General features: G+C 42.9%; 1 protein-coding gene across 3 annotated transcripts; it reads left to right on the forward strand.

Moving 5' to 3' along the window:
• The first annotated feature begins 39 nt into the window (after nt 1-39).
• RPRD1B (regulation of nuclear pre-mRNA domain containing 1B) lies at nt 40-24477 on the forward strand. 3 transcript variants are annotated; one of them, XM_066330702.1, is made up of 8 exons: nt 42-405; nt 1922-2051; nt 3099-3232; nt 8925-9037; nt 10809-10935; nt 11998-12173; nt 20612-20667; nt 22013-22169. In XM_066330702.1, exons 1-7 carry the CDS (start codon nt 69-71, stop codon nt 20642-20644), a joined length of 1050 nt encoding a protein of 349 aa, XP_066186799.1. In that variant the 5' UTR covers nt 42-68; the 3' UTR covers nt 20645-20667; nt 22013-22169. The 3 variants fall into 3 exon arrangements, with proteins under 3 accessions (XP_066186800.1, XP_066186799.1, XP_066186798.1); XM_066330701.1 differs by lacking the exon at nt 20612-20667 and having other exon boundaries at nt 46-405; nt 22013-24477; XM_066330703.1 differs by lacking the exons at nt 1922-2051; nt 3099-3232; nt 20612-20667 and having other exon boundaries at nt 40-405; nt 22013-24477.
• The last annotated feature ends 2249 nt before the right edge of the window (nt 24478-26726 follow it).

A 26726-nucleotide genomic window follows, 5' to 3' on the forward strand; every position in this document is an offset into this window, starting at 1 on the left:
AAGCTCCCGCGGGTCTGGGCAGGCTCTGTGAGAAAAATCGCGAGTGCTCTCAGTGCGCAGGCGCCCTGATGGTTGCGCATGCGCTGAGGCCGCCCGCCGCGCGGCCCGGCTCCCTCCGGCGCTCCGTACGATGCCGCCCCTCGGCCCGCGGCGGGGTCAGGGCGCGGGCGGCCATCTTGTGGTGGCGGCCCCGGCGGGTTGTTGTCGGTGAGGCCGCGCCGCGCCCCCCCCGCGGGCGGAGCAGCCCCGGCCTCATGTCCTCCTTCTCGGAGTCGGCGCTGGAGAAGAAGCTGTCGGAGCTCAGCAACTCCCAGCAGAGCGTGCAGACGCTCTCGCTGTGGCTCATCCACCACCGCAAGCACGCTGGGCCCATCGTCGCCGTGTGGCACCGGGAGCTCCGCAAAGGTGAGCGGGGGGTTTGTCCGGCGGGGGCCGCTCCCGCAGCCACTGCCCCGAGGTACCGGGGCCGCCCGCGGAGCTGCCGGCGAGCGCGGCCGGTTCCTCCTCGCGGAGCTCCGCGGGTCGGCGCCGGGAGAAGTTGGTGCCTCCGGGAGTTTATGTGAGCCCGGGCGCTGTTTACCTGCTGTTGTTGTTGCTTGCTAAACTTTGGGGGGAATACCACGTGCGAGGGCTGTATTCCGCCGGCGCTTTTGGGAAGGCGGAGGATGGAGGCAGTGCCAAGTGTGGGTTGAGAGGCAGAGGATGCTCAGCCCTGGGCGGGCGGTTTGGGTGTAAAACAAGAGCTGTACGAATTATGTTCCCCTGGCTGTGGTCAGGCGAACTTGGAAGCGCTCTGGCTGTCTGGTTCTACGTTTAAATTTCGGGTTTGGATTCATACAACTGACCCATTATAGAATTAGTGAGAGGAGATAAGCGAAGAAAAAAGTAGAAGTCTATAAACGCTATAAAGACTCTCCATAAAAGTAGAAGTCTATAAAATCATTTCGGTGCCATCATCCAGAAACATTTTGTGCGTGTTTTTCTTGCAGATTAACGAAAGGTAATTTCCCAGATGGCTTCATCCTGAAGTCAAGGCAGACTGCCAGTGCCTAGTGGAAGGCGTTCCTGCCGATGGCAGGGAGTAGGAACGAGGTGATCTTTAAGGTCTCTTCCAGCCCAGACCATTCTGGGGTTCTGTGGGGATGCCCCTGTCCCCAAGTGCAGCTCTGAAAGCAGCCAGTGTCACCATTCCCCTGCGGGCACCGCACTGAGAGCCCCTTGGAGGAGCTGGGGCATCTTCTACGTGATTGCTAGTTTTTGCCGTTTGTAGTTTATTTATGAGTTTTTGGAAGATCAGTGTTTTCCCTGTTGTGGAAACGAGCACCTTTGTTTCCTGCCTTCTGTGTGTTCGTGGCTGTTTTGCCTGGGGAAACAGCAAAACTCCCCAGTTCTGGCCGTATTGAAATAGAAACTGGTGGTATCAAAATAGGAAAAATTAAGGTACATTGAAAAAATTTGATGTTTGGAGGCTTGCTTGGAAAAATTTTGCATCTCCACAATAGCTTTCTCCTACAGTTTCACTCAGTTTTGAATTGTGCTGTTTTATTCAAGTATTTTTCCTGAAGTTAATTAATGAAAAAGAAACTAATTGTTTTATTAATTTGCTGGTGGGTTAGAACAGCTTGTTTTAATTGTGTGTAAAATTAATTGATTTTTCAGAGTTGAGATGTCACTGTGCACAAAAAGCATTACACTGCTGGTTTTTTTTTAATTAATTCAAAAAGAGCAGAAGTGAGGAATTTGGAACTACTTGACTTGAAAGCCCTTGATTTCCTTTGGTAACATGGAAATGTTTTGAACTTTGTTTTTAGACTGCAAAGCTATAAACAGCTTTGAAAGCCCTGTTAATGATTCCAGGTGAAAGAAGTGAGAAATAAATGCAAACTCTCCCTTTTTTCTTTTCTATTTTTCCCTTCCTCAGCAAAATCGAGTAGGAAACTTACTTTCCTGTATTTAGCAAACGATGTCATCCAGAACAGTAAGAGGAAAGGTCCTGAATTTACCAGGGAATTTGAATCTGTTCTCGTGGATGCATTTTCTCACGTTGCCAGGTATGTTGCTGTATTTCAGCTTTCCTCTCTAGGGGTTTGCATTCTTGTTATTCAAAGCTTAATTCAGTTGGATTTTGTTGGGTTTTTTTTGAGTCTAGGGGTTGCTTGTACCCTTTCTGTAGCAGAGATTGGATCCTGACTGCTTTGTGGTTAGGGATTCTTTATTGTAAATGGCTAACTTTTGTGTGAACCAGTCCTTCACAGCTTCACGTGTTTGTTCTTTATGTGCAGCTCCTATGGACTTTATTTCAATTGTTACCTAAAGATCTGGCAGGTCTGTTTATGGGCAGTGGAATTGAACAGTTGGTTGTGTTTATTAAAGCCACATAATGAATGGCTCTGCCCCATTGTTAAAAGACTTTAAAAGAGCTGATGTTTTGGGTCACTGGATTCTCACCAGCCTCCTGGTTTGCACAGTTTCTTTGTGTTACCTGATCAGTAATGTCCTTGCTGGAGGAAGGAGGAATTTCATAGTTAAAAGGGAAGAAGTGATGCAGCCACCGCCTTATCAAAAGTGCGCTGTTGTTTAGTTAAAGGTTGTGTCTAACCGGCATAATAAGTCCTGTTATCTCAGCTAAACAACATTAATGCTCTGGGTATTTATCTGTTCTGGAGGGCTGTCTGACTGTCAGAGCACACTCTGAGTGCACTTAAGTGCCTAATGATCCAATCAACCTGCTTTTAATTGGGATGTTATTGACTGAAACAACTGTTTCAAGTTAATACTCGGAATTGTAAACTTGTCAGCTTCAGGGTGTTTTATAAACTCCTATTGCAAATTCTGAGTGATAGCAAGTTTCTTCTTTAACAACTTTTCTGCCCTTACTTTGAGGTGGGAATGATGAGGCGCTTCCAGGCAATCTTTAGGTCAAATAAAGGGGAAAATTTGCCACAAGTGTGTTTTGCACAGTTTGTCTCAGACAATATGAGCAAGATTCTCTCCCAATGTTCACATATTGGGTGCAGCTGCCAGTTTTGAAGATGCTCTCTGAAAACATCAGGAGTGTTGATCAGCTGAACTGTAAGGATTTCCTAATCTTTGAACAGAGAAGCAGATGAGGGCTGCAAGAAGCCCTTGGAACGATTGCTGAACATCTGGCAGGAGAGGAGTGTGTATGGCAGCGAGTTCATCCAGCAGCTCAAACTGTCTATGGAAGACTCTAACAGCCCCCAAACGAAAGGTAAATGTGTATTGCTTGCTGTGTGTGTGTTTTGTTTTTAAATTGGTGCATGTTTCACTGGAAATACTGTGAGGAGTTGAGCTCTGGGCATGTTTAGTTGAGTTGTTGCCAGAGCTGGTCATGGAGATTGTTCAGGACTGTGTTGAGAAGTCTGATTTTAGTAAAACCCTCAGTTCTGGTTTGCAGGTGTGCTGTCTTGTGCCTTGGGGCTGGCAGTGAGCTTAACTGGGCGTGATGTCTGGTGGTGCTTGTGCAAATACAGTGCTCCAGGGCTGCCTTTTGGGGTGAAAGCAAGTTAGTCATGCAGGAGCTGTTGTGTCCACCTCGAGTCAAGTGTCCCACTCTGCATCTCTGAAACTGCTCGGCTGGGTTATTAGGTGTGTCTTACTCAATACTGTTAGTGCTTTCATTATCATATTAATGGTTTTGTTTTCCATAGTTACTGTGTTTTATTATGATGCAGCAAGGCGTTTTGAATAATTGAAGTGTGGAATATATGCCCCAAAAGCTTATCTGAAATCTTTTTTTCTTACACCAGCTGATGTCATTTGGAGAAAACTTTGCATAGTTTAATATTATTAGAACATCACAGGTATAACCTTATTTCTGCATGAGACCTGTGAGAAACTGAGCATAAGTTTGTGTTTACCCTGCTTTGATTTACTGCTTTGGCAGATCTTGCCTCTTCTATAGCACTTGGAGGTGTTTCACTGGTAGTGCTCCAGTGGAAAGAGGGGAGCAGTGGGATGCCTAAACTGTGGAAGGTGAGGGTATTAAAAATCAAGAGTTCTCTGGTTCAAGGGAATATTTGTCTGTTTTACAGCTGAAGGAAGTGGTTGCTGCATTCCTGGAAGTGTTCAGGTCCAAGCTGGATGGGGCCCTGAGCAAGCTGGTCTTGTGGCAAGTGTTCCTGCCCATGGCAGGAGATGAGATCTCATGGAATGAGATGGCCTCTAAGGTCCCTTCTGTTAAGCCATTCCGTGATTCTGTGAAGTGTCAGTGTCTTCAAATGAGCTGGAATGACATTGCTGCTGCTCTGGTCTTTTTGGTTTTTTGGGTTTTTTTTCCTATTCCTCACAGTTCTGATGGTGTGAAAGGGTTGGTTTAGTCATTAGTAAAAGGCTCTTACAACATTCTTAGGTGGTGAAAACAAAGTCTTGTTGAGTTGGTATTTAATGTAGAATTAATATGAGGATATAAGTAAGATCTGTATGTGAAGACATCTCTGGCTGTAGCTTTCTGCTTTTTCACACTCATTTGGGCAGAACATTTAGATGGATGCTTTAACAGCTTACACCAGTGTCCTTCCACCTGCCCCTGATTTGAGGTATACCTTTGGAAAGATGACTTTTGCAATTTTTTCCCCAAATGTTGTGAGCCAACTGCCCTGACCAAAGGGGTTGTCCCATCTCTATGGAGACAGAGGGAGTCTGCTCTGAGGGGTGAAGGTGAGCAGTGTCTGCATGAACTGGTTCATATTGGGGTTTCTCTTGTCTGGGTGCAGTGAATGAGGCACCTGTGTGTTATCAAAGGCCAGAATTTACACTCCCGATAACCCTGACCTGATTAACGGAGGATTTGAAACTTTAATTTAGTGTACCTGGGTAAGTGTTTCACAAGTGTTTAACTTTGAATCTAAAGGCATTCATAATTGATACCATGTGTTATTTCCTGGTCATTTGGCAACCAGCTGTGGCTCAGTGTCCTTTCCCTTTGGCTGATGGAATCAACCACTTCTGCTGCTGTTGTCTTCTCAACTTAAAAACATTTTTACAAAATCAAACTTCCTAAGAGTAACAGATCTTTGTCTGTGGGAAGCAGAGTGAAGGAATATAAACCATTCAAGAACTGCTGTGTGCACAGCTTCACTTGGCAAGAAACTTAGTTTTTGCCTGGGTAATTAGAGATACTAATGTAGTATCTTTTATTTGAAGGAAAGTTGAGGCCTTTTCATGAGTGTGCATGTTGCTGCCTTGTCAATTCGTGGTCAAAAAGAAATTTGAAACATTCAGCAGAGTTATCCTGTGGGTTTTTTCCTTGCTTTGACTGGCGTGTGTGTAAATTAGCTTCTTGATGGTAAGAGCTAGTTTCACCTGAGAGTTTCATGGATTTCTGAGATAAACTGGTGTTTGAGTTTCTGGTGAGTTGCAGTTCTGGTGAGGTTTTTTTGGTTGCTGTATTGCATTTTCACACAGGTGAACATAAGCAAGATGGAGGTTAAGGTGTCCTGGTTTACAGGTAGAACAGTTGTCATAAAGGTGGAAAACCATAGTCCAGTGCTCCTCCAAAGCCATTCTGGGTTTGTGGACTCCCAAGGTAGGCCCAGCTGAGAAATTGGCAATGTTAGTGTCTGTCGATTGGTGCAAGCTGTGCTGTTAAAACGTTGGAGCTCCTTAAGGGCACCTGGTGCTGTTGATAACACCTGGTGCTGTGATCACAACTGTTCTTTTCTTCAGCCAGAGGTATGGCAGCAGGTCAGTGCAGGTAGTTCTCTGCTGTTTTTCACACTGCAGTGTCTTAAATTCCTGGGCTGGTGGGTGCTTCTCTCCGAAAAGGATGGCTCTGCTTGTCTTGAGAGCACCGTGTAGAGTTGTGAGACTTGCCAAAATGCAGTGGAGTCCTGTATCAGTGAGGAAAAACGTCTTTAAAGCTCATCAGTGAGTGCTTCAGTGGTATAGTTTGTTTCTTGTTTTGTGAGTAGCAAGGCCTTGGGTAATGCACAGCAATTCAGTTGTCTGCACATGCCGAGTTCCTGCTGTGGAGCAGAGCTGATTTCCCTTCAGAGAGACAGAGGGGTAAAACAACCAGCCCTTTCTAAGCATTGTATTCCCCGGTTTGGCTGCTCAGTGGTGCAGCTGACTACCAGATTTTAGTCTTTCGGATTCCTTAAGGAGATATGCATATGCATGGAAATGAGCTTTTGAATATTGATACATTGTTTTATCTCTAAATGTATTCATTAAGCTTGCATTTGCTTTCTCATTAATCTCTTTTTTATTAGAATGTTTCTTTTCACAAGCAATAGGGAAGAGAAAAACCACCCATTTCTCTCAAAGACTGGAAAAACTAGGTCTTAAAGGTTTGATGTGAAACCCTTCAGGCAATACAACCGATATAGCTGATGTGTTTTCTTTTTGTTGTCTTTGTAACAAGCAGTTGAAGAAGGTCCTTGAATGTGCTGTGATGTAAGAGTGTGTCACTCTTAACCCAGAACTGAGCTGCTCCCTGACTGCTTTCATTGTGTTTATGTTGCAAATTCTGGCACAGAAAATCGGACTTGTATTAAAATATGGAGAAGAATAGAGAGGAGAGCAGGCAGGGAGGCTTCTGAGGGTGGCTGAAATAAAAGCACCTGGACACAGGGCTAGGTATGGCTTTGGAGCAGCTCAACTCCAATTGTACTCACCCTGGGAGAGGCTGCCAACAAATATATATTGTAATGAGAACTTAAAGAACCACAAATAATCTCTCCCTGAAGAGAGAAGGGTTTGGAATGGTTGGAGGGGCTGCTGGCTCATTAGAAGCCTGTTTACCTCTGAACAGGCATCAACAGCTGAGAACAAAAAGTGAGCACCGGAGCTGAGAAGATCCCTCAAGTGTCCAGCTGACAGGAAAAGCTCAGAGTTGTCAGCAAGGCCTTTGACATTGTAACCTTCCTCAAGCCAGCCCAGATGGTTTGTAGCATACAGGTTGGTGCAGAAATACTTTTGCTGCTGTCTGTGGACTCTGCAACAGCAAGGTAACAACATCCTGGCGTGTCGCTGCAAAGCTGTTAGGAGAGCAGTCGTCTGTTGTTTTGGAGAAATGGAGAGTGCTTTGCCCTTTAGAGGCTTTTAAGGAGTAGTTCAGTTTCTGTGGAGAGCACAGCAAAGCAGGAGAGCTGACTTCATTGGGATTTATCTGTCTTCTTTATGTCCATGTCAAGTTGGGCTTTTGATTTTCATGGAAGAAGCTGTCTGTATTCTACACGGGTATCTTGATTGTTTTGGATATGTATTACAATCTGATCAGGTCTGGATTTTCTCAGTGCCAGAGTGGTGAGCAAGTGTAATGCTGTGTCTTGTGGTAGACCAGTTGGCAACACAGCAGGAATAACTCTTCAGCAATTTGAATCCCAGCTCTCAATTTAATTTCACTTGTGTGATCGCTGTGGTTGTGCATTCTTCTGTTGGTTGGCTCGTGTTTATCCTCTGTTGGTTAATTATTTTATGATAAGTACATACAAGTGATAAATACTGATGACCTGTTGTGTTGGGCTGGGTAATTTTAAATGCTCTCTTTGGCCACTTTATCATCTGCACATCTCCTGTTCAACCCAGCTCGTGTTTCTTGCAGATCTCAGTGGGCAGCAGCTGTTTTCCTTGTTGATCTGGGGCCTCACTTGGCTTGTCAGTCAGATTGTCAGGCACTCATACATACAATAATTAGCTGTCCTTTTTCTAGCCTAGGTAGCTTTGTTCTATCAAACATCAACAATTGCTTTGGTTTAGGGTAGATTTTGTGTCCTGTTTTGCCTTCCATTGAGAGATACTGTTCTCTGATAGATGTGTTTGTGTCTGCTTTGAGAAGGTTGTTCAGCTCTTTCCCCAACGAGCAGGATGTAACAGCTCCTCTGATTTCTCTCCATTGGAATAAAGTTTTTTCATATCTCCCACCTGACAAGGCAGGCAAAACTCTGCCTTTAAGGGTAGACCTTTCTGTTTGGCTCCTCGTTAGAAAAGGACAGTCTGGTTTTGTTTTAAATTCAGAGATCTTGGATTTTCCTGTGAATCGAAATATATATGGAGTCTGTTCTTGAACTCCATGATTATCTTGGCAAGACTTGACTCCAATGAATAATGTTCTTAAGACTGTCCAAAGATTTCTTACAAATCACACCATATCTTATTATCTTTGGTGGCAAGTTTGAAAAATTATCTACCTTGTTTTGAAGGTTCTGTGGCTGGATCAAAGGCTTCATTAAGACTTCTGACTCATTTAAATAAGCTTTCTCTTCCCTTTCAAGCTAATGTTTGCCATGCTGAGGTTCATTTTAACCAATGCTCTCTTGCTTTATTACATCCATGTTTCTGAAGTGTTGCAGGCTACCTGCTTGGAAATCAGTTCATGCTTTGCCCCCATTGCTGTTGTTGCTGTCACATCTTGGAGTTGTAGTTTCACAGAATTGTCCTGATGTTTTGTGATGAAAGAGTGGAAGGTTGAATAACCAGTAATTACTGTGTTTATTGTGGGACCACAGTGAGCGTATAGTTGGTGCAGAAAGGCAACTCAAAATTCTTCTGTCTTTGTGTACCTTCACATCAGTGCTCCATCTCTACTGGTGGAAATCCTCACCTGTACACTCCAGTGTTAGCCAGAGCATCAGAGCAGGGTTGAAATCTCTCATTTATTGACAAATAGCACATTTATTTGTCTCTTCTACTTTCACTGCAGGAGACACAAACACATATGAAGTCCACACTGCTCGTGTATCCTCAGGCTGGCATGTACAGAGATACATGGGGGGAAAATCAATCTTTTATTACTGTTTTGCATTTGAGTGTTTGGAATATGATGCCAACATTAAAGTCCAGCTGTGGTCATTCCCTAGAGGGCTTAATCATCAGAGCATCCATCTGGTGTATTTCTTTGAAGTAGAGATAGTTAAGGTGGGCAGATCTAGCATCCAAATGAGTTGTTTCTATGTCTTCAGTTGCAGAGGAGAAGAAATCTTTAAAGCGAACCTTCCAACAAATACAAGAGGAAGAAGATGATGATTACCCTGGGAGCTACTCACCCCAAGACCCCAGTGCTGGGCCACTGCTGGTATGTGGAATGGGCTGAGCCTGGGAGGAGCTCTGGAAGCCATAGGGGCCACCTCCCCTGTGTCACAGCCACAAGGTGGAGCTGACAACAAGTGAAATGGATTTAGTGGCAAGATGCAATTTGGGATTGAGAAGTTCATGTGAAATGCAACAGATTCCTTTTTCCTACTGCAGTAGTATGTCACTTCTGAGCAATTCCAGGTAGTCTAAGCCAAGGTCTGAGTAGTGCTGCCAGAATAGAATCTCAATAGACTGCTAGAAAAACAGGCCATATTTTAAATTGTTTTAAAAATCAATGTGGAACCTCTAAAACCTTAAGCTGTGAGCAGTTAATACACAGTTTTCTTTTGTAGACCATATCTTTCCATAAGTTACTAAAAAGCACATTTCTTATGTTTGTATGGAGCTGGTAGGAAAATCAGCACTGAAGACTTTAGAGGCTCCATGTTACTGGTGTGGAAATATTTGGAATGAAATAGAAAATCATTGCGGCCATTTGAGGCTACAGAATGAACATATGCTAACCCAGAATCTGTTTGAAGGGGATAAAAAATTACACCATCCATCTGGTAAACTGTAAACATTGAAAAATAAAAATAAATAACAGTTGTCAAGGAAATAAGTGAAAATTTTGTTGTTGTTTTTACCTCCAGATGCCTTGCAGCTTATGGTTTCACTTGATTATAAACATTGTCACTGTTGGAAATCATTTGCAGTTTGCAAGGAAGTAGTAAACATTAGGTAATGGACCTCTTTGTTTTTTAGATTAAGAAAATATTTATTTTAAATTTGTTAGTGTTTTCATTCACTTTCAAACTATTGAACTGTAGTTTAAAAATCATTGCTTGTGTTTATGGGCCTAACGTTCTGTTTCAGAAACCTCCCCTGCTTCAGGATTTTTAAAACAAAAAAGCAGCACTTTGTTCTTCTTGTTCAGGGAGTTTCTCTGTTTAAATATTTTTGAACAAGGAGGAAATACAACATGTCAGGGATGGTCCTCCTAGAGCTGTCTTCATCCATGTCCTTTTAAAGTTTGGATACATTTTGAGCGAATTAATTCAAACTGACACATCTTTTCTCAGTGCAATACAGCTGGCTGAGAAATGAGCTGAGGGCACACTGAGAAGCCCAGTTCAGTTGCAGAAAGCTGTGCGCTTGCAAGGAGCTGGGTGAGGACAGCCATGGCTTTGCAAAATCAAATTACAAAGTTTGCATTATAGAAAGAGCTTTTTTCATCATTGGAGTTTATAGTCAGTAACAAGTTACAGAATCCTAAACCTTGTAATTATGGAAATCTAATACAGTTTTGTTTGGCCAGATGGAAATTTCGTGTTGGGTGTTTTTGCTCTGTCAGAATGCAGCTTTGGAACAGAACAAAAAGGGGCTTGTACACTCCAGGGAGGCAAAGAGACTGTCAGGGATGCTTGGGTGGAAGATTCAGTCCCAGCTTGAGGCAGCACACAGGACTGGTGGTTCTCTCAGACTGGTGTGGTCATGGCCTTCTCAGCTATGTCTTAAATGATCATTTTTTAAATTAGACTGAAGTTTCCCACTGCAGAATCTTGAAAAGGATGGCCCTGCTGTAATTACGCAGGAGGGGCTAAACACTGGGATTAGTGTAAACTCCATGAATGCTCCTTCTGTTAGATATAAAAATTACTTAAATAAAATATTCCCCAAATGGTGCCTTTCAGAGGTGGGTGAGCTCCTCTGCAGTGACCACATCCCTGGATGTGGATGTGGTTAAAGTTTCACTCTTGGCTCATTTGTAGACTGAGGATTTGATCAAAGCCCTACAAGACCTGGAAAATGCAGCATCAGGAGATGCGACAGTGCGGCAAAAAATCGCTTCCCTGCCTCAGGAAGTTCAAGATGTTTCATTACTGGAGAAAATTACAGGTATGAGGCTGGAAGATGAATGAACATGGGTCCAGAGAATAAGTTAGAAATTAAAGTGTGGGTTTTTTTAATAATCACAGTGTATGGTGGAGTGAATTCCTGCTTTTGTGTCCTTGCTTTGTAGTTCCGGGGTAATTAACAGATAGCAATCCTGTGAAGTAACACTGAAGATTAAGCTTACAAAGCTGCTTCCATTTTTTGGCTTGGACTGAAGCTTTTTCACTTTGGCAGCATCATCAGCATTTTGCAGGAATATAAAGGAAATTGGGCCAGAGTTCTCAAGTGGATGCGTTTGCTTTTGAACACCTCAACTGTTGAGATATCTTGAAGTTTTATCAGACTGTGCTGAATACATGCATAGTCCTTGATTGATATATTTTTGAGTTCCACCAGGGTGCTGAGTACACACATACTTCTTGATTGCTATGGGAAAGGCAAATTGCTACCCCATTAATCTGTCAGTCTTTATTTAAATTAACTTTTGCAATTGCATTTGAAAAGTAATTTTAATAGAAGCATTTAGAGGTTTAACTGATTTGACTCTTGTTCCTGGAGGTAGTTTTAATTTAGAACTCATTATAAATTATCACTATTTGGCCATTCATAATATATTCTTACTGTGTCCAACTGGACTGTGTGCAATTCTCAGATTTGTGTCAATACTTTTGAAATTACTCCTATATAAGAGGAATTAACAAGTGCACACTGTGTTTAAATGTAGAAACCAGCTGATCTGTTTACCTGAAGGTACTTCCTAGCATTTTAATTAACCTATTCATAGAGGCTTACTATTGATAGATTTATATCCGCACTTTCACTGACACCTCTGCAAGGATTAAATGCAATCAGTTATGTCAGTGTCTAAAATACAGCCCACCAAGGGTATACGTCCCATTTCCTGTATAGCCCTGTGATAACAGCCCTTATTTTCCTGTCAAGCCAGAAGTATATTTACGAACAAGATGTTATTTGTGCCCGCGGCTCATGAATCGCAGCCCTTCTGTCACCAATTGGGAAGTTTTAAACTTTGTCCTCTAAATCACCCGCCGCTTTTGCACGCAGACAAAGAGGCTGCGGAGCGGCTGTCGAAGACGGTGGACGAGGCGTGTCTGCTGCTGGCCGAGTACAACGGGCGCCTGGCGGCCGAGCTGGAGGACCGGCGCCAGCTGGCCAGGATGCTCATCGAGTACACCCAGAACCAGAAGGATGTGCTCACGGAGAAGGAGAAGAAGCTGGAGGTGAGTGCCTATAACTGAGGCTGGCAAAACAATTGGCTCACCAAATGCTCACCCAGGACTCCTAATCTATGGGTTTCTCCCAAGGGAGATGATTCCAGGTGTTACCTTTACATTTGATTCCAGGTGTTACCTTTACATTTGATTCCAGGTGTTACCTTTACATTTGATTCCAGGTGTTATCTTTTGGTTCTGTGTCATCTAGGTTCTAGTTGACTTTTACACCTGGAGTAAAATGGGTAAGAAAGCAGTGTGCAAATCTTAGAGGGTGCAGTTCTGTTCTGATGTTCAGTCTAGATGTTTCAATGCACCTGGAAAGCCCAGAGCTCTATACTTCTTAAAGAAAAATAGGCTTGCCTAACACATACCTTACTTTGTTAGGACATGCCCTTTTTTAAAAAATTAACCTCCCTTTGCCATAATGTGCTGAGGGATTTTTTATACTGTTTGGGGTTTTTTGTATTTTCCTCATGGTTAGGCGACCTTCATCTTCCTACTGAGCCCTTCTTGTTCAGGGGAAGCAGTTTAAACCAGATCTTGTGCTCTGCATCCTCCAACAGCCACTTACCCACAGCTTCTGTGGTAGTGTAAATGGGGTTGGTAGTGAAAGACAGTGATTTGTGTTTCCTGTGCAGCTCATTTGAACAGGGAGGGCTGGAGACCCTAAAACATCCTGGGGCTGAGCTGAGCTCCCCCTGCTCAGCCCAGCATTCCAGGCTGTGAAGCCAGCTGTTTACAGCTGTTTATCCAAAACGTGCTTTCTCCATGGAAGTTCTTTCTGCAGCACGGTGTGGGACTAGCGAGGAGTTTAATTAATGACTGTGGTTGTATGTCACTCTGCCATCTGCTAAACTGCCCCTTGGCGGCACATTAAGGGCTTCTCTGCACCACGTGCTGGTGATGAGCAGCTGCTGCGGGGTGGGATGGGAGAGGATGTGGAGGACAGAATCTCCTGGAAGGAGATGTGGAGCTGCAGCAATTGCAGCCTCTGTTTACTCTCATGGCAAATCTCCTCCTCTGACAGCTCGGCAACATTGTTCCCAGATAAAATTCATTCTAAGTGTTTTCTTTGCCTGTGTTTATGTTGGAGCTTCTCAATGCCTTGTGACTGAATTTCTTCAAGCATAGCATCAGTCTTATGACTGAGTCAGAAAAAACACTTTAAGACATGGATACAGATGATGTCATGAAACCAAATCTTGTTTGGCAACTGATTTATTTTCTGTGGAAGTCTTGGGTCAAGTTTTGGGTTTTTTTTCTTGCTTAAAGGAAGACACCTATTTGCATGTTAAAAAAAAAATGATAGACATGCTGCTGTTTGCAGTGAATAGGTAGCAAAATGCTGCACACAATAATGTTTTAAAAGGCCCGGAACAATTCATAATTTTGAGTCAGTTTGAGACTGTAAAACTGAGAAATCTGTAATGACAACATGAAATTAAAATTTCTAATGCATTAGCTGAAATGTTGTGACAATTGTGGAGGTTTTTTGTTTGGAAAATGTCTTTTTGTTAAAGAATCTTACTTGAAAATTGTGACTCTGGCAGAGGCAGAAACATAGCCCTGAAAATTAAGTGTTTTCCTGGCTGAGTTGCTTTGTTAATGATAGTAATCCTGCTGATGGCAATGGGACAGGCTGCTTGCTCACTGTTAGGTGTAAACAGAGCTCTTCACTACATTAGAAAATGAACAATGAACTATTTAAATATTAGAATCTTATTAAATTAGGTTGGCATCTTTGTCATTCTGCCAGACAAGGTGGACTCAGTGCTGTGGCAGTCTAAACAGTTGCAGGAAATGCCACTCAAACAGTGAACACGAGGCACAATTGATATTCGTGTCAGCTCTCAAACCTCAGTGAGGGATGTTGCCTGATTACAGCGTTCCATTGTTCTGCCCTTGTAGAGGGTTAATAAACAGTGGAAGATGCTGGTTACAGATAAGGCAGGCCAGATCTGCTTATCAGTGTTGTTTGAGTCTTTGATGTTCTCACAGTATTGATAAGCCCTGATTTTTCTTTGTAGTGCTAATAAGCATTTTACTAGAAGGATCTGAAACTTGTAGCAATTAAAAATGTATTAAAAAACCAAAACACTTACTCAGGCATGGTCTGAAACGGGAAAATAAATTAAAACAATCTAATTTTACATATCTACTCATTGTAGGCTTTGCTCTCTTGAGGTATCTTTTCCAGAATCTTTGGTACTTTGAGTTTTTCCTCTTGTGCTGTGAGTTTCCTGACTTAGATGAGAGGGTGTGTTTGGATAGAAGATGGATTGTTTACTTCACCATCCTCATCCAGCCAAGGCTGTTGGTTGGGGAGAGGAGCTTCTGACAGAAATAAAAAGGCTATATTTTAAGAGATGGAAATACCTAATTTGGAATTTATCCTGGATGTTTTTTGTATTTTATTTACTCACAAAGTCTTTCACTGTGATAGCAGTGAAAGTAGCTAATCTATGTCTTTCTGAAAAGCAACTTTTGTGGTCTAAAGAGCTGTAGTTGTTTACTAATCCAGTTAATGCTGTCCCTAATGAAATGGCAAATTGTCAAAACATGCATAAACTCAGTGTTTTTGTATATCGTGGGCTGATGCTCAGACTACTCTGCATGTCAAACCCCTGTGACACAGCTCTTGTCATCAGTTTCAGTAAGGCTGTTTAACTGAGGGACCCTGCTGAGGAACATGGCTTTGGAAAGGAATTACACATCAGCATGGATACAGCTGGCATGAGTAAGGATTGAAAGAGTGAAGGGCAAAGAAGCACTCGTGATTTGAAAGGAGGAAGCTGGAACAGAGCCTGAAGATCATAACATATGGACAAACTCTGGTTTTAGGGTAGCAGTGGAAAAAACTGAAGTGTAATAATTAGGATTCCTTCATCCTTGGAGTGGTATTATGGTATTTTGACTGTAGTGTAAGAGCACTTAAGAAGGTAGATTTTCTTTAATTCTGTCAGTCAGTAAAATCAGCTGGCCCCAAACTGATACTAAAGAGCCTATAACAAGGCATTTCTTTTCAAAGGTAAGTATTCCTCATGTTAACTTCTGAAAGGTATGTGGGATACTGTCATTCAACAGTTGAACTCTGAATTTCTTTTAAAAAGGTGCTTCATCTTGCTCAGCAATTGTGGGCTTGATACTGCAGCTGCTATTTGATCTTCCATGGCTGGAATAGATCAGAGGTGGCCCAGACATTCACAATAGCAGATGACAGGAGATAAAATCCACTTTCAGACAGGCGTAGAACCAGCAGCTGTTGTTTCTATAAGAATGAGATGTGTCCTTGTATCTCACAGTAGTATTGAATTTCCAGTGGAAGTTTCCTGATTTGTGTTATTTTTGGCCATTGCTGCCCCATTACAATTACTGAGCACAATCAGCTGGGGAGGTTTTTTGTCCTCCAGCACCTGAGCCTGCAGAACTTCAAGGAGAATTGTCTTTTGAAGACAGAGCTCTCTTCTGGAATGCACGGCAGGCAAGGAGAAAAAATGCAGGGAAATAGTTTGTATAAAATGGAAATGTAGGGGGGAGAACATCCCATGTAGCATAGGCAGTGTGTATGGAGTGGTGTATGTACTCAAATAAGTGTGTGTTTACATCTCTGCAGCTATAAATCTGAAGAACATACTGTATTTAAGATCCAGTTTAGTTGAAATATTCTGACTCTTGGCTGCAGCTGAAAAATTGTCACTTAGAGTCCTGCTGAGAGCTCTGGGGGTTTTTAGATGTTTGTGGGTTTTAATATTCATGGCTTCAAGGCACCTTTAATAAGGTGTTAATGCTGTGCCCACACAAATTTGCAAACCCTCTTTGATAATGCATCTCTGAGGGATGAAGTGCATTCTCACTTGAGGTTTTCTGGGCTGCCCAGCACTACACATTTTCTTGAAATACAATTTAGTTCAGTGGGTTAATAGGCAATTTATTGCTGTGCTGCTTCCACTGCCTGGGTCTCTGTAGTGTGTCACTGTTGGCACAGCTTTGTGGCTGCTGCTTCCCTCAGACAGGAATTCTTGGGTTGTGTGGTGTATTCATTTCAGTGGTTTAGACAGTGGAATAGGAGATTAAGTTTTAGGGTTCCTGCCAGGAAACAAAGTTGTCAGTATTTGATACGTGTGAAGTAGCAGGAGCAGCTTTGGGAAGCAGCAGCAGAGTGGGGTCGGCTCTGCGACCATGACAGGGATCCTGAGCTTAGAGCACCCAGACAGTGTCAGATCTGGGTCTGTAGGACCAAACTGGGCAAGAAATGCCAGGCTGTGCACCAGTCCTGCCCAGCTGTGAGCCACTGGTGCCTCTGAGTGTGAGACAAGAGCACAGGCTGCTCTGTTGGGATGTGAGCTGACAACTGCAGGGAATGTGGGTCTGTTGGGCTGTGTATGGCTCAAGGCAACAGCTGTGTTCCTTTGCACAATAAAAAAATACAGTTTCTTCACTTTGTAGGTGCTTGTAGATATTTATAATTAGTATTATTCTATTTGCAGCACTACTCTAAACAATAAAAGCAAATAAAAATAGTACAGTATTAATATACAACGTGACTATGCATTTTATTGAAGTGAATGAATGTATGACCACTCCCTTGCTTAGCTAGAAAAGTATTAAGATGCTTGGAGAGGTGAATATGTAGCTGTTGGCTTGTGCCATGGATGTTGATTTTTGTGGTGAGCATGAAATGCACCCCCCTCAATGGTTATTCCTAGAAGGGTATTTGGCACATGGAATGATGATTTGTGTCTGTCATACAGTGGCAGCAGCCTGGGCTTTTTCTGAGAGCTTTTGAACACTGCAGAATTTGAGAAGCAGCTGGAGAAATGCTCTGTGGAGGCTTTTACTGCTGCCTCTTCTGTTGTCCTAAACAAAGAGGAGAGCAAGAAAACGAGTTGTGGTTTGAGAGCGTTTAATTCTGCCACTAGCAGAAACACCATCTCTGCTGAAGTGTGATGAATGATGCTGCAGAAGAAAAAGGCCCTGTCAAATTTAAAAGGGCAAGACTGAACAAATTTAAGGCCTGAAAATGAACTGAAGACTCTGTAAGGAAATACATCATTCAAGCTCTGATTCCTGGACTGCATCTTTCAGATAGAACCTCAGATTTGCTGGTTTAGTGCTGCTGCAGAATGAGGAAGCCTGGCTTCACCCTGGCATTTGGTTTTACTTTGCTTTTGAGGAGGGTTCTGATGCAATGAGCTTGTGGAATGGCGGGAGTTTTCCTTTCTGTTCTTTTTCTAGTGACTATGTTTTAAAAGTACTCTACATAGGTTCACTGGCAAGGAGCAGAGGCTAAGGAATATCTAATCAACCTGCTGCAGTACTGTGGCGTATTTGATGTTTTTAAAGAGAGGTTTTACCTGAACAGAAAATCACATGCCTGTCAGACTTCTTACTTCACTACATACTCTCCAAATTTCTGCTGAGCCTCTGATGCATTTTTCCCCTGGCTTGTGGTCTTCTGCCTTCCTACAGCTGGCTCAAGCTGCATCACATCAAAACTGCGCCTGACCGGCTGCTCTTCCTATTCACTTTCTAAATTCTCATTAATGCTTAGCTAGATGTTTTCTCAGTAGATGCAATTGCTGTGATGACTTACAGCATGTTCCTGCTTGACCCTGCACAGGAGAGGACGTGTCCAGTGCACACTCTGAGCCAAAATAAGCTGAAATCTGTGCTGTGGAACACGACAAGGTGAACCAGGCCACACAGCAGTGCTCAGGATGAATTTCCTGTCATGTTGATTACAGTCAGTTCTATAATGTTCAAGCATGGCTGCTTTGGAATGAAACACTTTGTCAGCTTCATTCAGCAGTGGTTAATTCTGATTTTGCATTTGTTTCAAGGGCTGAGTATCTAATTCTCTTGGCCACTGAGGATGTAGAACGCCACGCACTGAAAGGAAATGTTGATTAGCAAAAGCATCCGTGTGGCACAGTGCCAGTTTTTTCCTCTATCATCCTGAAACTCCTGCTTACAGCAGAGATCTCATTATTTTGTCTAAAAAAAGGAAATAGCATCCAAATACTATTAATCTTAATATAAGCCTACAGAGTAGTGAGACAATTAGCTCGACACAGAGTACAAACAAAGGCCTTGGAAAATAGCAGCTTCTTTTAACTGGACTTTGTGTTGTTCAGTTTCATGGAATGGAAAGACCTTGTGGAAAAATCTGCAAGGTGCAGCTTCCAGGCATGTCATGGGCTGCATGAAAAACATGGTTTCCCATAAAACCTGCTTCCAGAGCCCTGTGTTGCAGAATATGGCTAGAACTTGTGGAAAAAACAAAGCCCTCAAGCTGGAAGGGGGTGCTGTGTCTCTGCTGCTGTGTATTCTTGAGGAGAGCAGCCAGCATTCCCTGTCCCAGCTCTGGCTCATGGTCTTTCTACTGCTTGGCAGCTCTGCCAGGAGTCAGCATAGCACCTCAGGCACAGAGGGATGGAGAGAATTTAAACATGGAGCAGACAGTTTTCTGCCATGCTCTGTGATGTGTATCCAATCTGTCCGGTGAGTATTCATCTATTCTAGGAAATCTTGGTTTCTGGATTACTCTTTGTTTCCATTCCTGAATTTAGTGATGTTTTTCTGAGCCAGTTTTTTATGGTTTGGGGGCTATTGATGCCTTTTCCTCATGAGAATTTTTTTCTCTTATTTTTTTTCAGTTTGCTTTTTAGGATTTAGGCCTTGGGTGTTGACTAGATAGTGCTTGCATTTACTTATTAGTAAGGTGGAATTACTTAGAATTGAATACGGTTCTCAGGGTGACTTGATGTTTGGTTTTGGTCATCATATGCATACAAAATTCTCTCTCCAAATTGGGAGAGTATTTCTGATAACTCAGTGTTCCATGTAGCCCTCAATGTAGAGTACCCTGAAAATAAGGACATGCTAAGAGCAATATTTTCTTAGACACTTGAAGCTGTTAACTGTGAATCTGGAAGCAAGTTGGTGCTGTTAATATGCAGAAGAATTGCTGCGAAGTCTGTATGTTTGCCAACAGCAGTGTGGTTTGGACACATCTTGGTGGTTCTTCATTTGTCAGTGGTCTGTCAGGGAAGGCATTGGCAAGATTCTCCCTCCCCTAAGTAGCTCTATTGAGGAAGGAATGTTGTTTGCATCTAATAAAACTCTAATGGTCATACAAATCATCTTCAGCTCGAAAGCCATCACATTCCAGTCCTGACTGTCCGTGAGAAGTGGTGGATCCTGGTAATCCCATCAGTTTTGTCTTGAAAATGGCAGGACATTAGTCTTTCTATGGAGGTTGTACCTGGTTTTACATAATTGTTTTATGTGGATCCATAATTGGATCCATAAACCCGTAATTGTTTTGTTGGATCTTGGCACTTCAAGCTGTATTTGAGGTATTTTCTTGGCTTGTGCCTGGAATTTGCAACTTCTTTTCATCTTCACTGCCCATTTATCAGACCTGGAGGACTTGGCCAGCTGCCTTACCCTTCTCTTTTTTTTGTTCCTATCTTTACTGGGAATTACTACAGAAAAGAGAAACACCTGCTGATACTCACTCTTGACAGTTTGGCATTCCTGAGGAGAAAGTGCTGCTCGTTCTTTCCTGTCTTGATATCCATCACTCCATGACAATGGCCTGAATTATGGTTTTTTAAATATTTTTAATACGGTCTTCTGTGGATCTCCAAGTCTAGCCTCTTCCACCTTTTCTCTGCCAGCACTTGGAGTACAAAGAGCTCAGTAGATGTTCCTGCTGTCTCTGCTGTGTGTGCAGGAGCTGGTGTGTTGCTGTCTCCTGCCTCCAGCACTGGGGAACTGAGCACTCTGGGCACTCTGTCCCTTTCCCCAGGACTGGCTCTCGTGTTTTTTTTGGAGATGAATCCCAAGTGTCTCAATGCTGTGCCTCCATGGCATCCCTCTTTATCTGCTGCTGCTCTCTATTAATGCTAAAGAATCTGGGTTTGTTTTTGTTCTGTCTTCATCTCACGACCCTCAACTTGTTTCTCTTTTTAAGAATTCCCGAAAGAGGGATTAGTGAGTAGGGATGTGGGTGTATTCTTTTTTAGTCCTGATTCTCTGTCTTTCATTAAAACAAGACAAATCCTCGCAAAATTAATGTGTGCATCTCGAGAGGTTTTTTTGTTGTTGATTTGTTTTGTCATTGTTCTCTAGACATGAGAACAGCACCCTGCAGTTCATGGATCTGGGAGGACTTTGTTTGGACTTGATTATTTCACTGTATATCCTGTGTATGTTAACAGAAGTGTTTGGTATATTAACTCACTGACCCTCATAAAGGATTTAAGTTCGAAAAAGGCTGTTAAAGGACATCCCTGCCTGGTGCTGGCAGGAAGTTTATGGGATAGACTTACACAGCCATTGCAGGGGGATCGGGAGTTGCGACTGATGGCTGCTCTCACTGTTCTAATTCAAAATAATGAAACACAGAGAGTGTAAACTCCTTGCTTGTAACCCCACAGGAACTGCTGTGCTTTGATGTTTGGAGAAGGTGAAGAGAATTTCCATCACTGAGAAGGTTAGAAAGTCTGGATTAAAGTTGTAAACTCTTCAGAAAGATATTTTGATTAAACATGTGCCTAGTTTCATTTGATCTTCAGAGATATAAACTTCTGTTCTCTTTGCCAAGTAATTAAGAAATTAGAAGTAAATTGATATTCTAGCTGGCTGTGTGGCAGTCTGTTCTGTGTATGTTTTTTTTTTTTTTTTTTTTGTTTAAGCTCATTGTTTCCTGCATTCTGGAGGTGCCATGAAAAGTAGGCCACATGTAGTTGAGTAAAGACTGGCACATTAAAAAAAATATTATGTGCTACTGGAGTTTTATTCCTTCAATTACTGTCTTCTGTGACTGTTATGTTGAATGTATAGAACTACAAAACTTTGAAAATTGCATAAACAATCTTTAATTAAAATCTTCGGTATTGGATAGCTTGGATGTGTGCTGGGCTGCTCTTAAGTTCTCTCACCAGAACTGACAAAAGTACAGTTCTTTCTTACTTCTATTTTCAGAATCCAAACTCCTCTCTCTCTCCTCATTATGAACACAAGTCACTGGTGTCTGAGACCTGGGGGAATTTCTGCACATGGACAGGGATTTCTTACTGCACTTTTACTACTAAATCCAGACCTGATTTGTGGAAAAAACACTTGCAAGTTTCCTTTTTGGAGATTCTTAACTTGCTCTTTTTTCCCTTCTGTAGTAAAATCCTAAAGATTTTAGTGTTTGTATCCAGTGTGGATGTGCTTTTCCCTGCTTTACATTCAGTGGTCCTACACCTTTCCATGGTGTCCCTGCCATGCCAGTCTCATGGCACAGCTGCTGGGATTGTAATGTGAGCTCATAAAGAAGGCCCTGTTTGACAACCAAAACTTGGGTTTGATTTAATGGCTTGAAAGGGGAAATTGGATTAATTAAGTGTTCAAAACTGATCAAGTTTGAAAGCAATGAGCATTTTGGCAGCATAGTAATATCTGTGGTGTGCCTCAGCCTGTGGCTTCTGGCAGTGGAGAGGTGTCAGAGGAGCATTCTGGCAGGAGCTGGGAGTCAGTATTTGGGGAAGAACACAAGGATAAAGCAACTCTCTCAAATGATTTATCAGGCCCCAGTGTGTGCTGGTTTGGGGACATTTTACATGTAAAACTAGTAAGGCAGGGCAGGGTTATTAGTTTAGGGATGCCAGAACCTGTGGGCAGGCTGTGAATTTGGTGCAGATGGCAGGTCTGCAGTCATGCCAGCAGTTGCTCAGGGCACCAGGGCCTGGCCACCTTCTGTGAGTCCTCACCTGGAAGATACTCCTGGCTTAACTAACAGCCCAGTTAATTAACCTGTGCTTTATCTTTGTTCTCTTGTCTCTTTCCCTCAGGAATATAAACAGAAGCTTGCTCGGGTAACCCAAGTGCGAAAGGAGCTGAAATCTCACATCCAGAGCCTTCCAGACCTGTCGCTGCTGCCCAATGTCACAGGAGGTCTGGCACCTCTGCCATCTGCTGGGGACCTGTTTTCAACAGACTAATCCAAAACGTGTGCCCCAGTTTTCATTACTACCAGCAGAAGTAAGAAGATTCTGGTGTTGGCTGGAAGTCCAGTCTTCCAAGATCTGCAGTAGGAAGGAACTTGCAGACCCTGCTTTGAACCTCTTGGCTGCTCGTACTCACCCTCTCTGTGTACACTGGCTCACAAGAGGGGAGGAAGAGGAATGAGTTGTGAGCTCTAAAGGGAGTGGGGGTGGTCTGTTTAGGCAAACTTCTCTCATCCTTTCCTGTACTCTTTAGTTGCTGTTTGCTCTTAGCACTTGTTACCCCACAAAGATCACGAATCATGTACACGCATACCTGGGAAGCTTCCAGGGGAAGGCTGACCATGGAGCATCTTCCCTCTGTAGGAATATTGTATTATTTTTGAATAAGTCTCATCTGTTTTAGTTTGGTTTATGAGCCCCATCTCTGGGAGCAGTGGGATGGCTCGTGGGCCTCGTAGGGATGTGTGTGCAAGCTGCTCCTGTGCCAGGGGAAGGCACCTGCTCAGCAATGGTACAGGGAAAGATTCCTCCTAAACCTGCAGTTCCTCATAATGCTGTGGCCTGATGTGAAGATAGTTCCCATTTGGCATGGATGTAAATTGAAGTCACAGGCAATAAAAATAAGCAGCTTTTCTTTGTGAATTAGAGGTAGACTCATAAGTTACACTGTGCTGAGCAAAGCAGAACTGGATGTTACCTAAGTGGGAGTGGAAGTAAATTTTGTTCTAGCTACCTTAGATTTATACCACATTTTTCCTCTTCATTATATGAAATTAGATGGTGTTGGAAGCTTTGATTTAATGACCTGAGAGGCTGGAATGGTGTGTGGCAGCTGCTGGTGTCCCTGTGACAGGCACTGTTAGGTCTGCTCTCAGGATGATTACACTGAAAATACAATGCTATAAACTCTCTCCATAGCTTTAGTGAAGTTGTCTGATGCACAGAAGTTAAATGTGGTATAAATATTTATTTATATAGAAAATAGACCCATATATATGCATATATCCTGTATGCACATGTACCCTGTCCATGCATGTAGATATTAGAAGGATGTACTTAATTTTGTGTCACAGATTGTGAGTTGATTTTTATAATCAGGAAAAGTGTAAAAAACAAAAAAGGTAAATTTAAAAAGCTCTTAATTCCATTATGTTGCTGGCTAGTGTTTTAGCTGCCAGGGGTGTAGTTACATTTCAGTTTGTGTGTTAGGTGTGACAAGCTGGACTCTGATCACTGAACCATTCCAATCTGGATACATTTCTGTTTAAATTTAGCCCCTCTCACTATAAAACAGGTTCTGTTTCTGGAGACACTTGATCTGGTAACACAGGTTTTGTATGACAGAGGCTAAAGTGAGCTGAGATGCTCTCTCTGTGCCTCCCTGTGTTCTTGAGCTGGTGTCAAAGCCAGGAGAAGAAAATGCAGAAATGCAAAGCTCGTTCTGCTCCGCATTAATTTATTTTGCAGGCTGCTCAATAGCCCGGTCAGCATTCAGTTACAGCAAACACCACCACAGCATCTTTTGATCATTCAGTTGTTCAGAAGCTCACGTCCTTTTCCTACTGACATTTCCTTTTGTCCTTTTTTAACGCTCCTTGCACCCTCCCTGCCCAGCCAACAGATGTTTTTTTCTCCTTAGTTTACAGGAATTTTTCCAGTGGCAGAACTGTGCGTTCCCTGAGTCACTTTGACTGTGCAACCTTTTATGGTCCAGACTTTAGATTAAGCACTGTACATTCTCTCTGCTTTTGCCAAAAATGAGAAACAAACAAAAAAAAAAACCCCAACACCAAACTTCAAGAACCCAAACTAAAAGACTCTTTTCCATCCTGATTCACCTCACAGCGTTACCCGAGGCTGTTAAACCAAGTAATTTTGAGCGTTGATTGAATGTGTATCCATTATAGGAAAAAACTGATGTAGACAAATGTGTTGGCATCTCATGTTTGTGTTTTGGGCAGATCTGTGAGAGAGTTGTCTGTCTGGTTTTTTATTTTTTAATTGAAATGTTTTGATGATTTTTTTTTTCTGAATATCTGCGTGTGTTTTATTTTGCTTAATTTAAATGAAGTCTTGTGGTTTTTAATTTTATTTGTTTTACTTTTTGGGCAAAGGGCATCTGGTGAACTGGGTGACATTTTCTGAAAGTTAAACAGATTTCCCCACAGTGTGTCTTTTTTAACAAAAGCTTAAATCTGTATATTAATTGACTTAGGAATTAATTTAGACATATAGGCTGCCATTTGACAGCAGTATATTCTGAAATGTCTCATAGATATCTATTTTTGAATAAAGAGGGTGTCATTGAACAGTAGTGTCCGTCCTTCTTTCCTCAATACTCCGGCACCCTGTGGGTTTTGTTTGTGTTTTGTTTGTGTTTTTTACCCTTCTAAAGCCCAGGCAGTGACTTGGGGAGATCTTTGTGTTGGTTTTCCATACAAAGTGGAAGTGGGGGATTTCTGTAGGACATGTCTGGGAAAAATACACATAAAAGCCAAATCTGAAATGGGAGGAAGGTGTCTCCCTGCATGAGCACCAGGAACTGCTGTTCCAGCAGGGTCAGTGTGATCAAAGCCTCTCAGCTTTGGGGGTCTTCACATTTCCCTGGGAGTTAATTCTGGAGGTTTTGGGGGGAGGCTTAGGGATTCTTCAATTAACCAGTCTGCAACAGCCTCTGTGGGCAAACAGTGATTGTTTTATACGCCCTGGAGAGTTATATGCAAAGCGGATTATGTTTTATACTGATTTACAAATCTTCCCTTAAAGGAACTATATTTAGCACTGCTTTCACAAAGCCTTGCAGAGGCTGGGCAGTGCTGTGGGAGCAGGTGTGGTTCCTTCTAGTGAAAACCACCTTTGTGTGGTGTTACAGGAACTGAGGCGGGGTTTTCAAAGACAGAAATGTTACAAGGTACTGGCTGTCCTTCCTTGCCTTTGCAAATCGGGTTTTTGTTGTTTTTTAAGAACAAATACCTCCAAAAATATTTGACTGTTAGACAGCTGCCTTTTGCAGTTCAGTACCTCAGTGCACTGGTGTGCATTCCCTACTGTGTAACCATGGAATGGTGGCTTATGCACCTGTGCAAGGTGAGGAACTCACTCCTGACTAACAGGTTCACTGTGAGATCCCAGGTTGTGATGGTGATAAGGACTGGCAGAGCCTTGGAGTGGTGGAGGCATCCTGTGGGGGAGGGTGGATAATTGAGTTGCAGAGTGCTGACCCAGGGCAGGTTGCTGTGGGCTTTGGTTTTTTGAGCAAATTTTTGGTATGTTCCCTGGTCAGTTCCAAACTTCATGTATATTTATCTCTAGGATTAGTTAGGAAAAGTATAACCTGACCTTAATGCTCTGAAAAAAAATGACCTGGTAAAACACTTGGATGAAATGTCACAGCACACACGGTGCCAGTCTGTTGCAGTGAGGCTTGGACATGTATTTGCCAGTGATTTCACTGGCTTTAGGGATGTGCCACGGGAATCCTTTGCCTCTTTCTCACCTGCTGGAAGGCAACAGTAGGTAGAAAACATACTCTTTTTGTTTTATTTGCGGTAGTGGCTTTATGTAAAGACATTTAGGAAGAAGTTTAATACAGGCCAAGGGCCTCACAGGCGTTCATGTGTGCTGGAGCAGATGGAACCATGGTCATGTACAGGTTTTGAGGCCAACCCCAGAACCAGCCAATGTGGGAGGGAGATGTTTAAGGGAAACAAATACTTCGGGTATAGAAATGTCCCCTGGGGGCAGAGGAGCCTGCATCACAATTGGATTCTGGACAGGGGTTGCAAATCCATGTCCCAGTGTTTTCCCTTGGCACAAGGATGTGATGGGCTGCAGCTTGGCTGATGCATGGTGGCCAAGCATTGCACTGCTGCTGATGGAGCAAATCTGTGTGACAACTAATAGTAAATCATTCACAGATTTAGGGTCTTGTCACTTCTTTCTGGGAAGAGGCAAATCTTGCTTTGTCTTTCTGAGAAAAGTCTTGTCTCATTCTGGGAAGGGACAAGCAGCTGACAGTAAAGGGTGTCTCTCTGCTGCCAATGGCCAGCTGACCAGTCCTTACTGGTTTCTGTGCCAGAACAGCCCACCATGAAGGGGCAGGACAGGGACCTTACAGGGAATGGACAGGGATGCTCCTGTGGGAAGCTGCATCAGGGATCAGGCAGGCACAGAGAGGCTGTTGATGTTCTCCACAGGATGGCCATGCTGGAAGAGGCATCTTCATAGTTCTCCTGCACTTTCCATGGCTGTGGAAGAGAGAATGGTTTCCTGTGAGAGTGCAGCAGGACCTCCTGCCACTGGGGGTTTATTGTCTCTTTCACTGTTTGGTGATGCCTCAGTTGCCTCGTTGGACCAAGGAGAGTAAAAATGTGTTCCATGTTTGTGGAGGAGGAGGGAGACCTTTGGAGAGGCAGTAGCATTTGGAAATCCCACAGATTTGTTCTTGTGAAAGCTCCGATTTATGGGAGTTTGTTCTAGTTTCGATCCATCAATGAAGGTAAGTTAAAGGTCATCAAGTCTAAAATGAGTTTACAATCAGTTCTTGGGAAGTCAGCAT

Source organism: Sylvia atricapilla, chromosome 16 (genome assembly GCF_009819655.1).
Source record: "Sylvia atricapilla isolate bSylAtr1 chromosome 16, bSylAtr1.pri, whole genome shotgun sequence".
NCBI lineage: Eukaryota > Metazoa > Chordata > Aves > Passeriformes > Sylviidae > Sylvia > Sylvia atricapilla.

Bases quoted from the DNA above. Each gene is read 5' to 3' on its own strand.
- RPRD1B (XM_066330701.1), top strand. From the start codon at position 69: ATGGTTGCGCATGCGCTGAGGCCGCCCGCCGCGCGGCCCGGCTCCCTC. The intron at 9,038-10,808 runs GTATGTGGAATG...GCTCATTTGTAG, and splicing joins CCAGTGCTGGGCCACTGCTG to ACTGAGGATTTGATCAAAGC. The intron at 12,174-22,012 runs GTGAGTGCCTAT...TCTTTCCCTCAG, and splicing joins AGAAGGAGAAGAAGCTGGAG to GAATATAAACAGAAGCTTGC.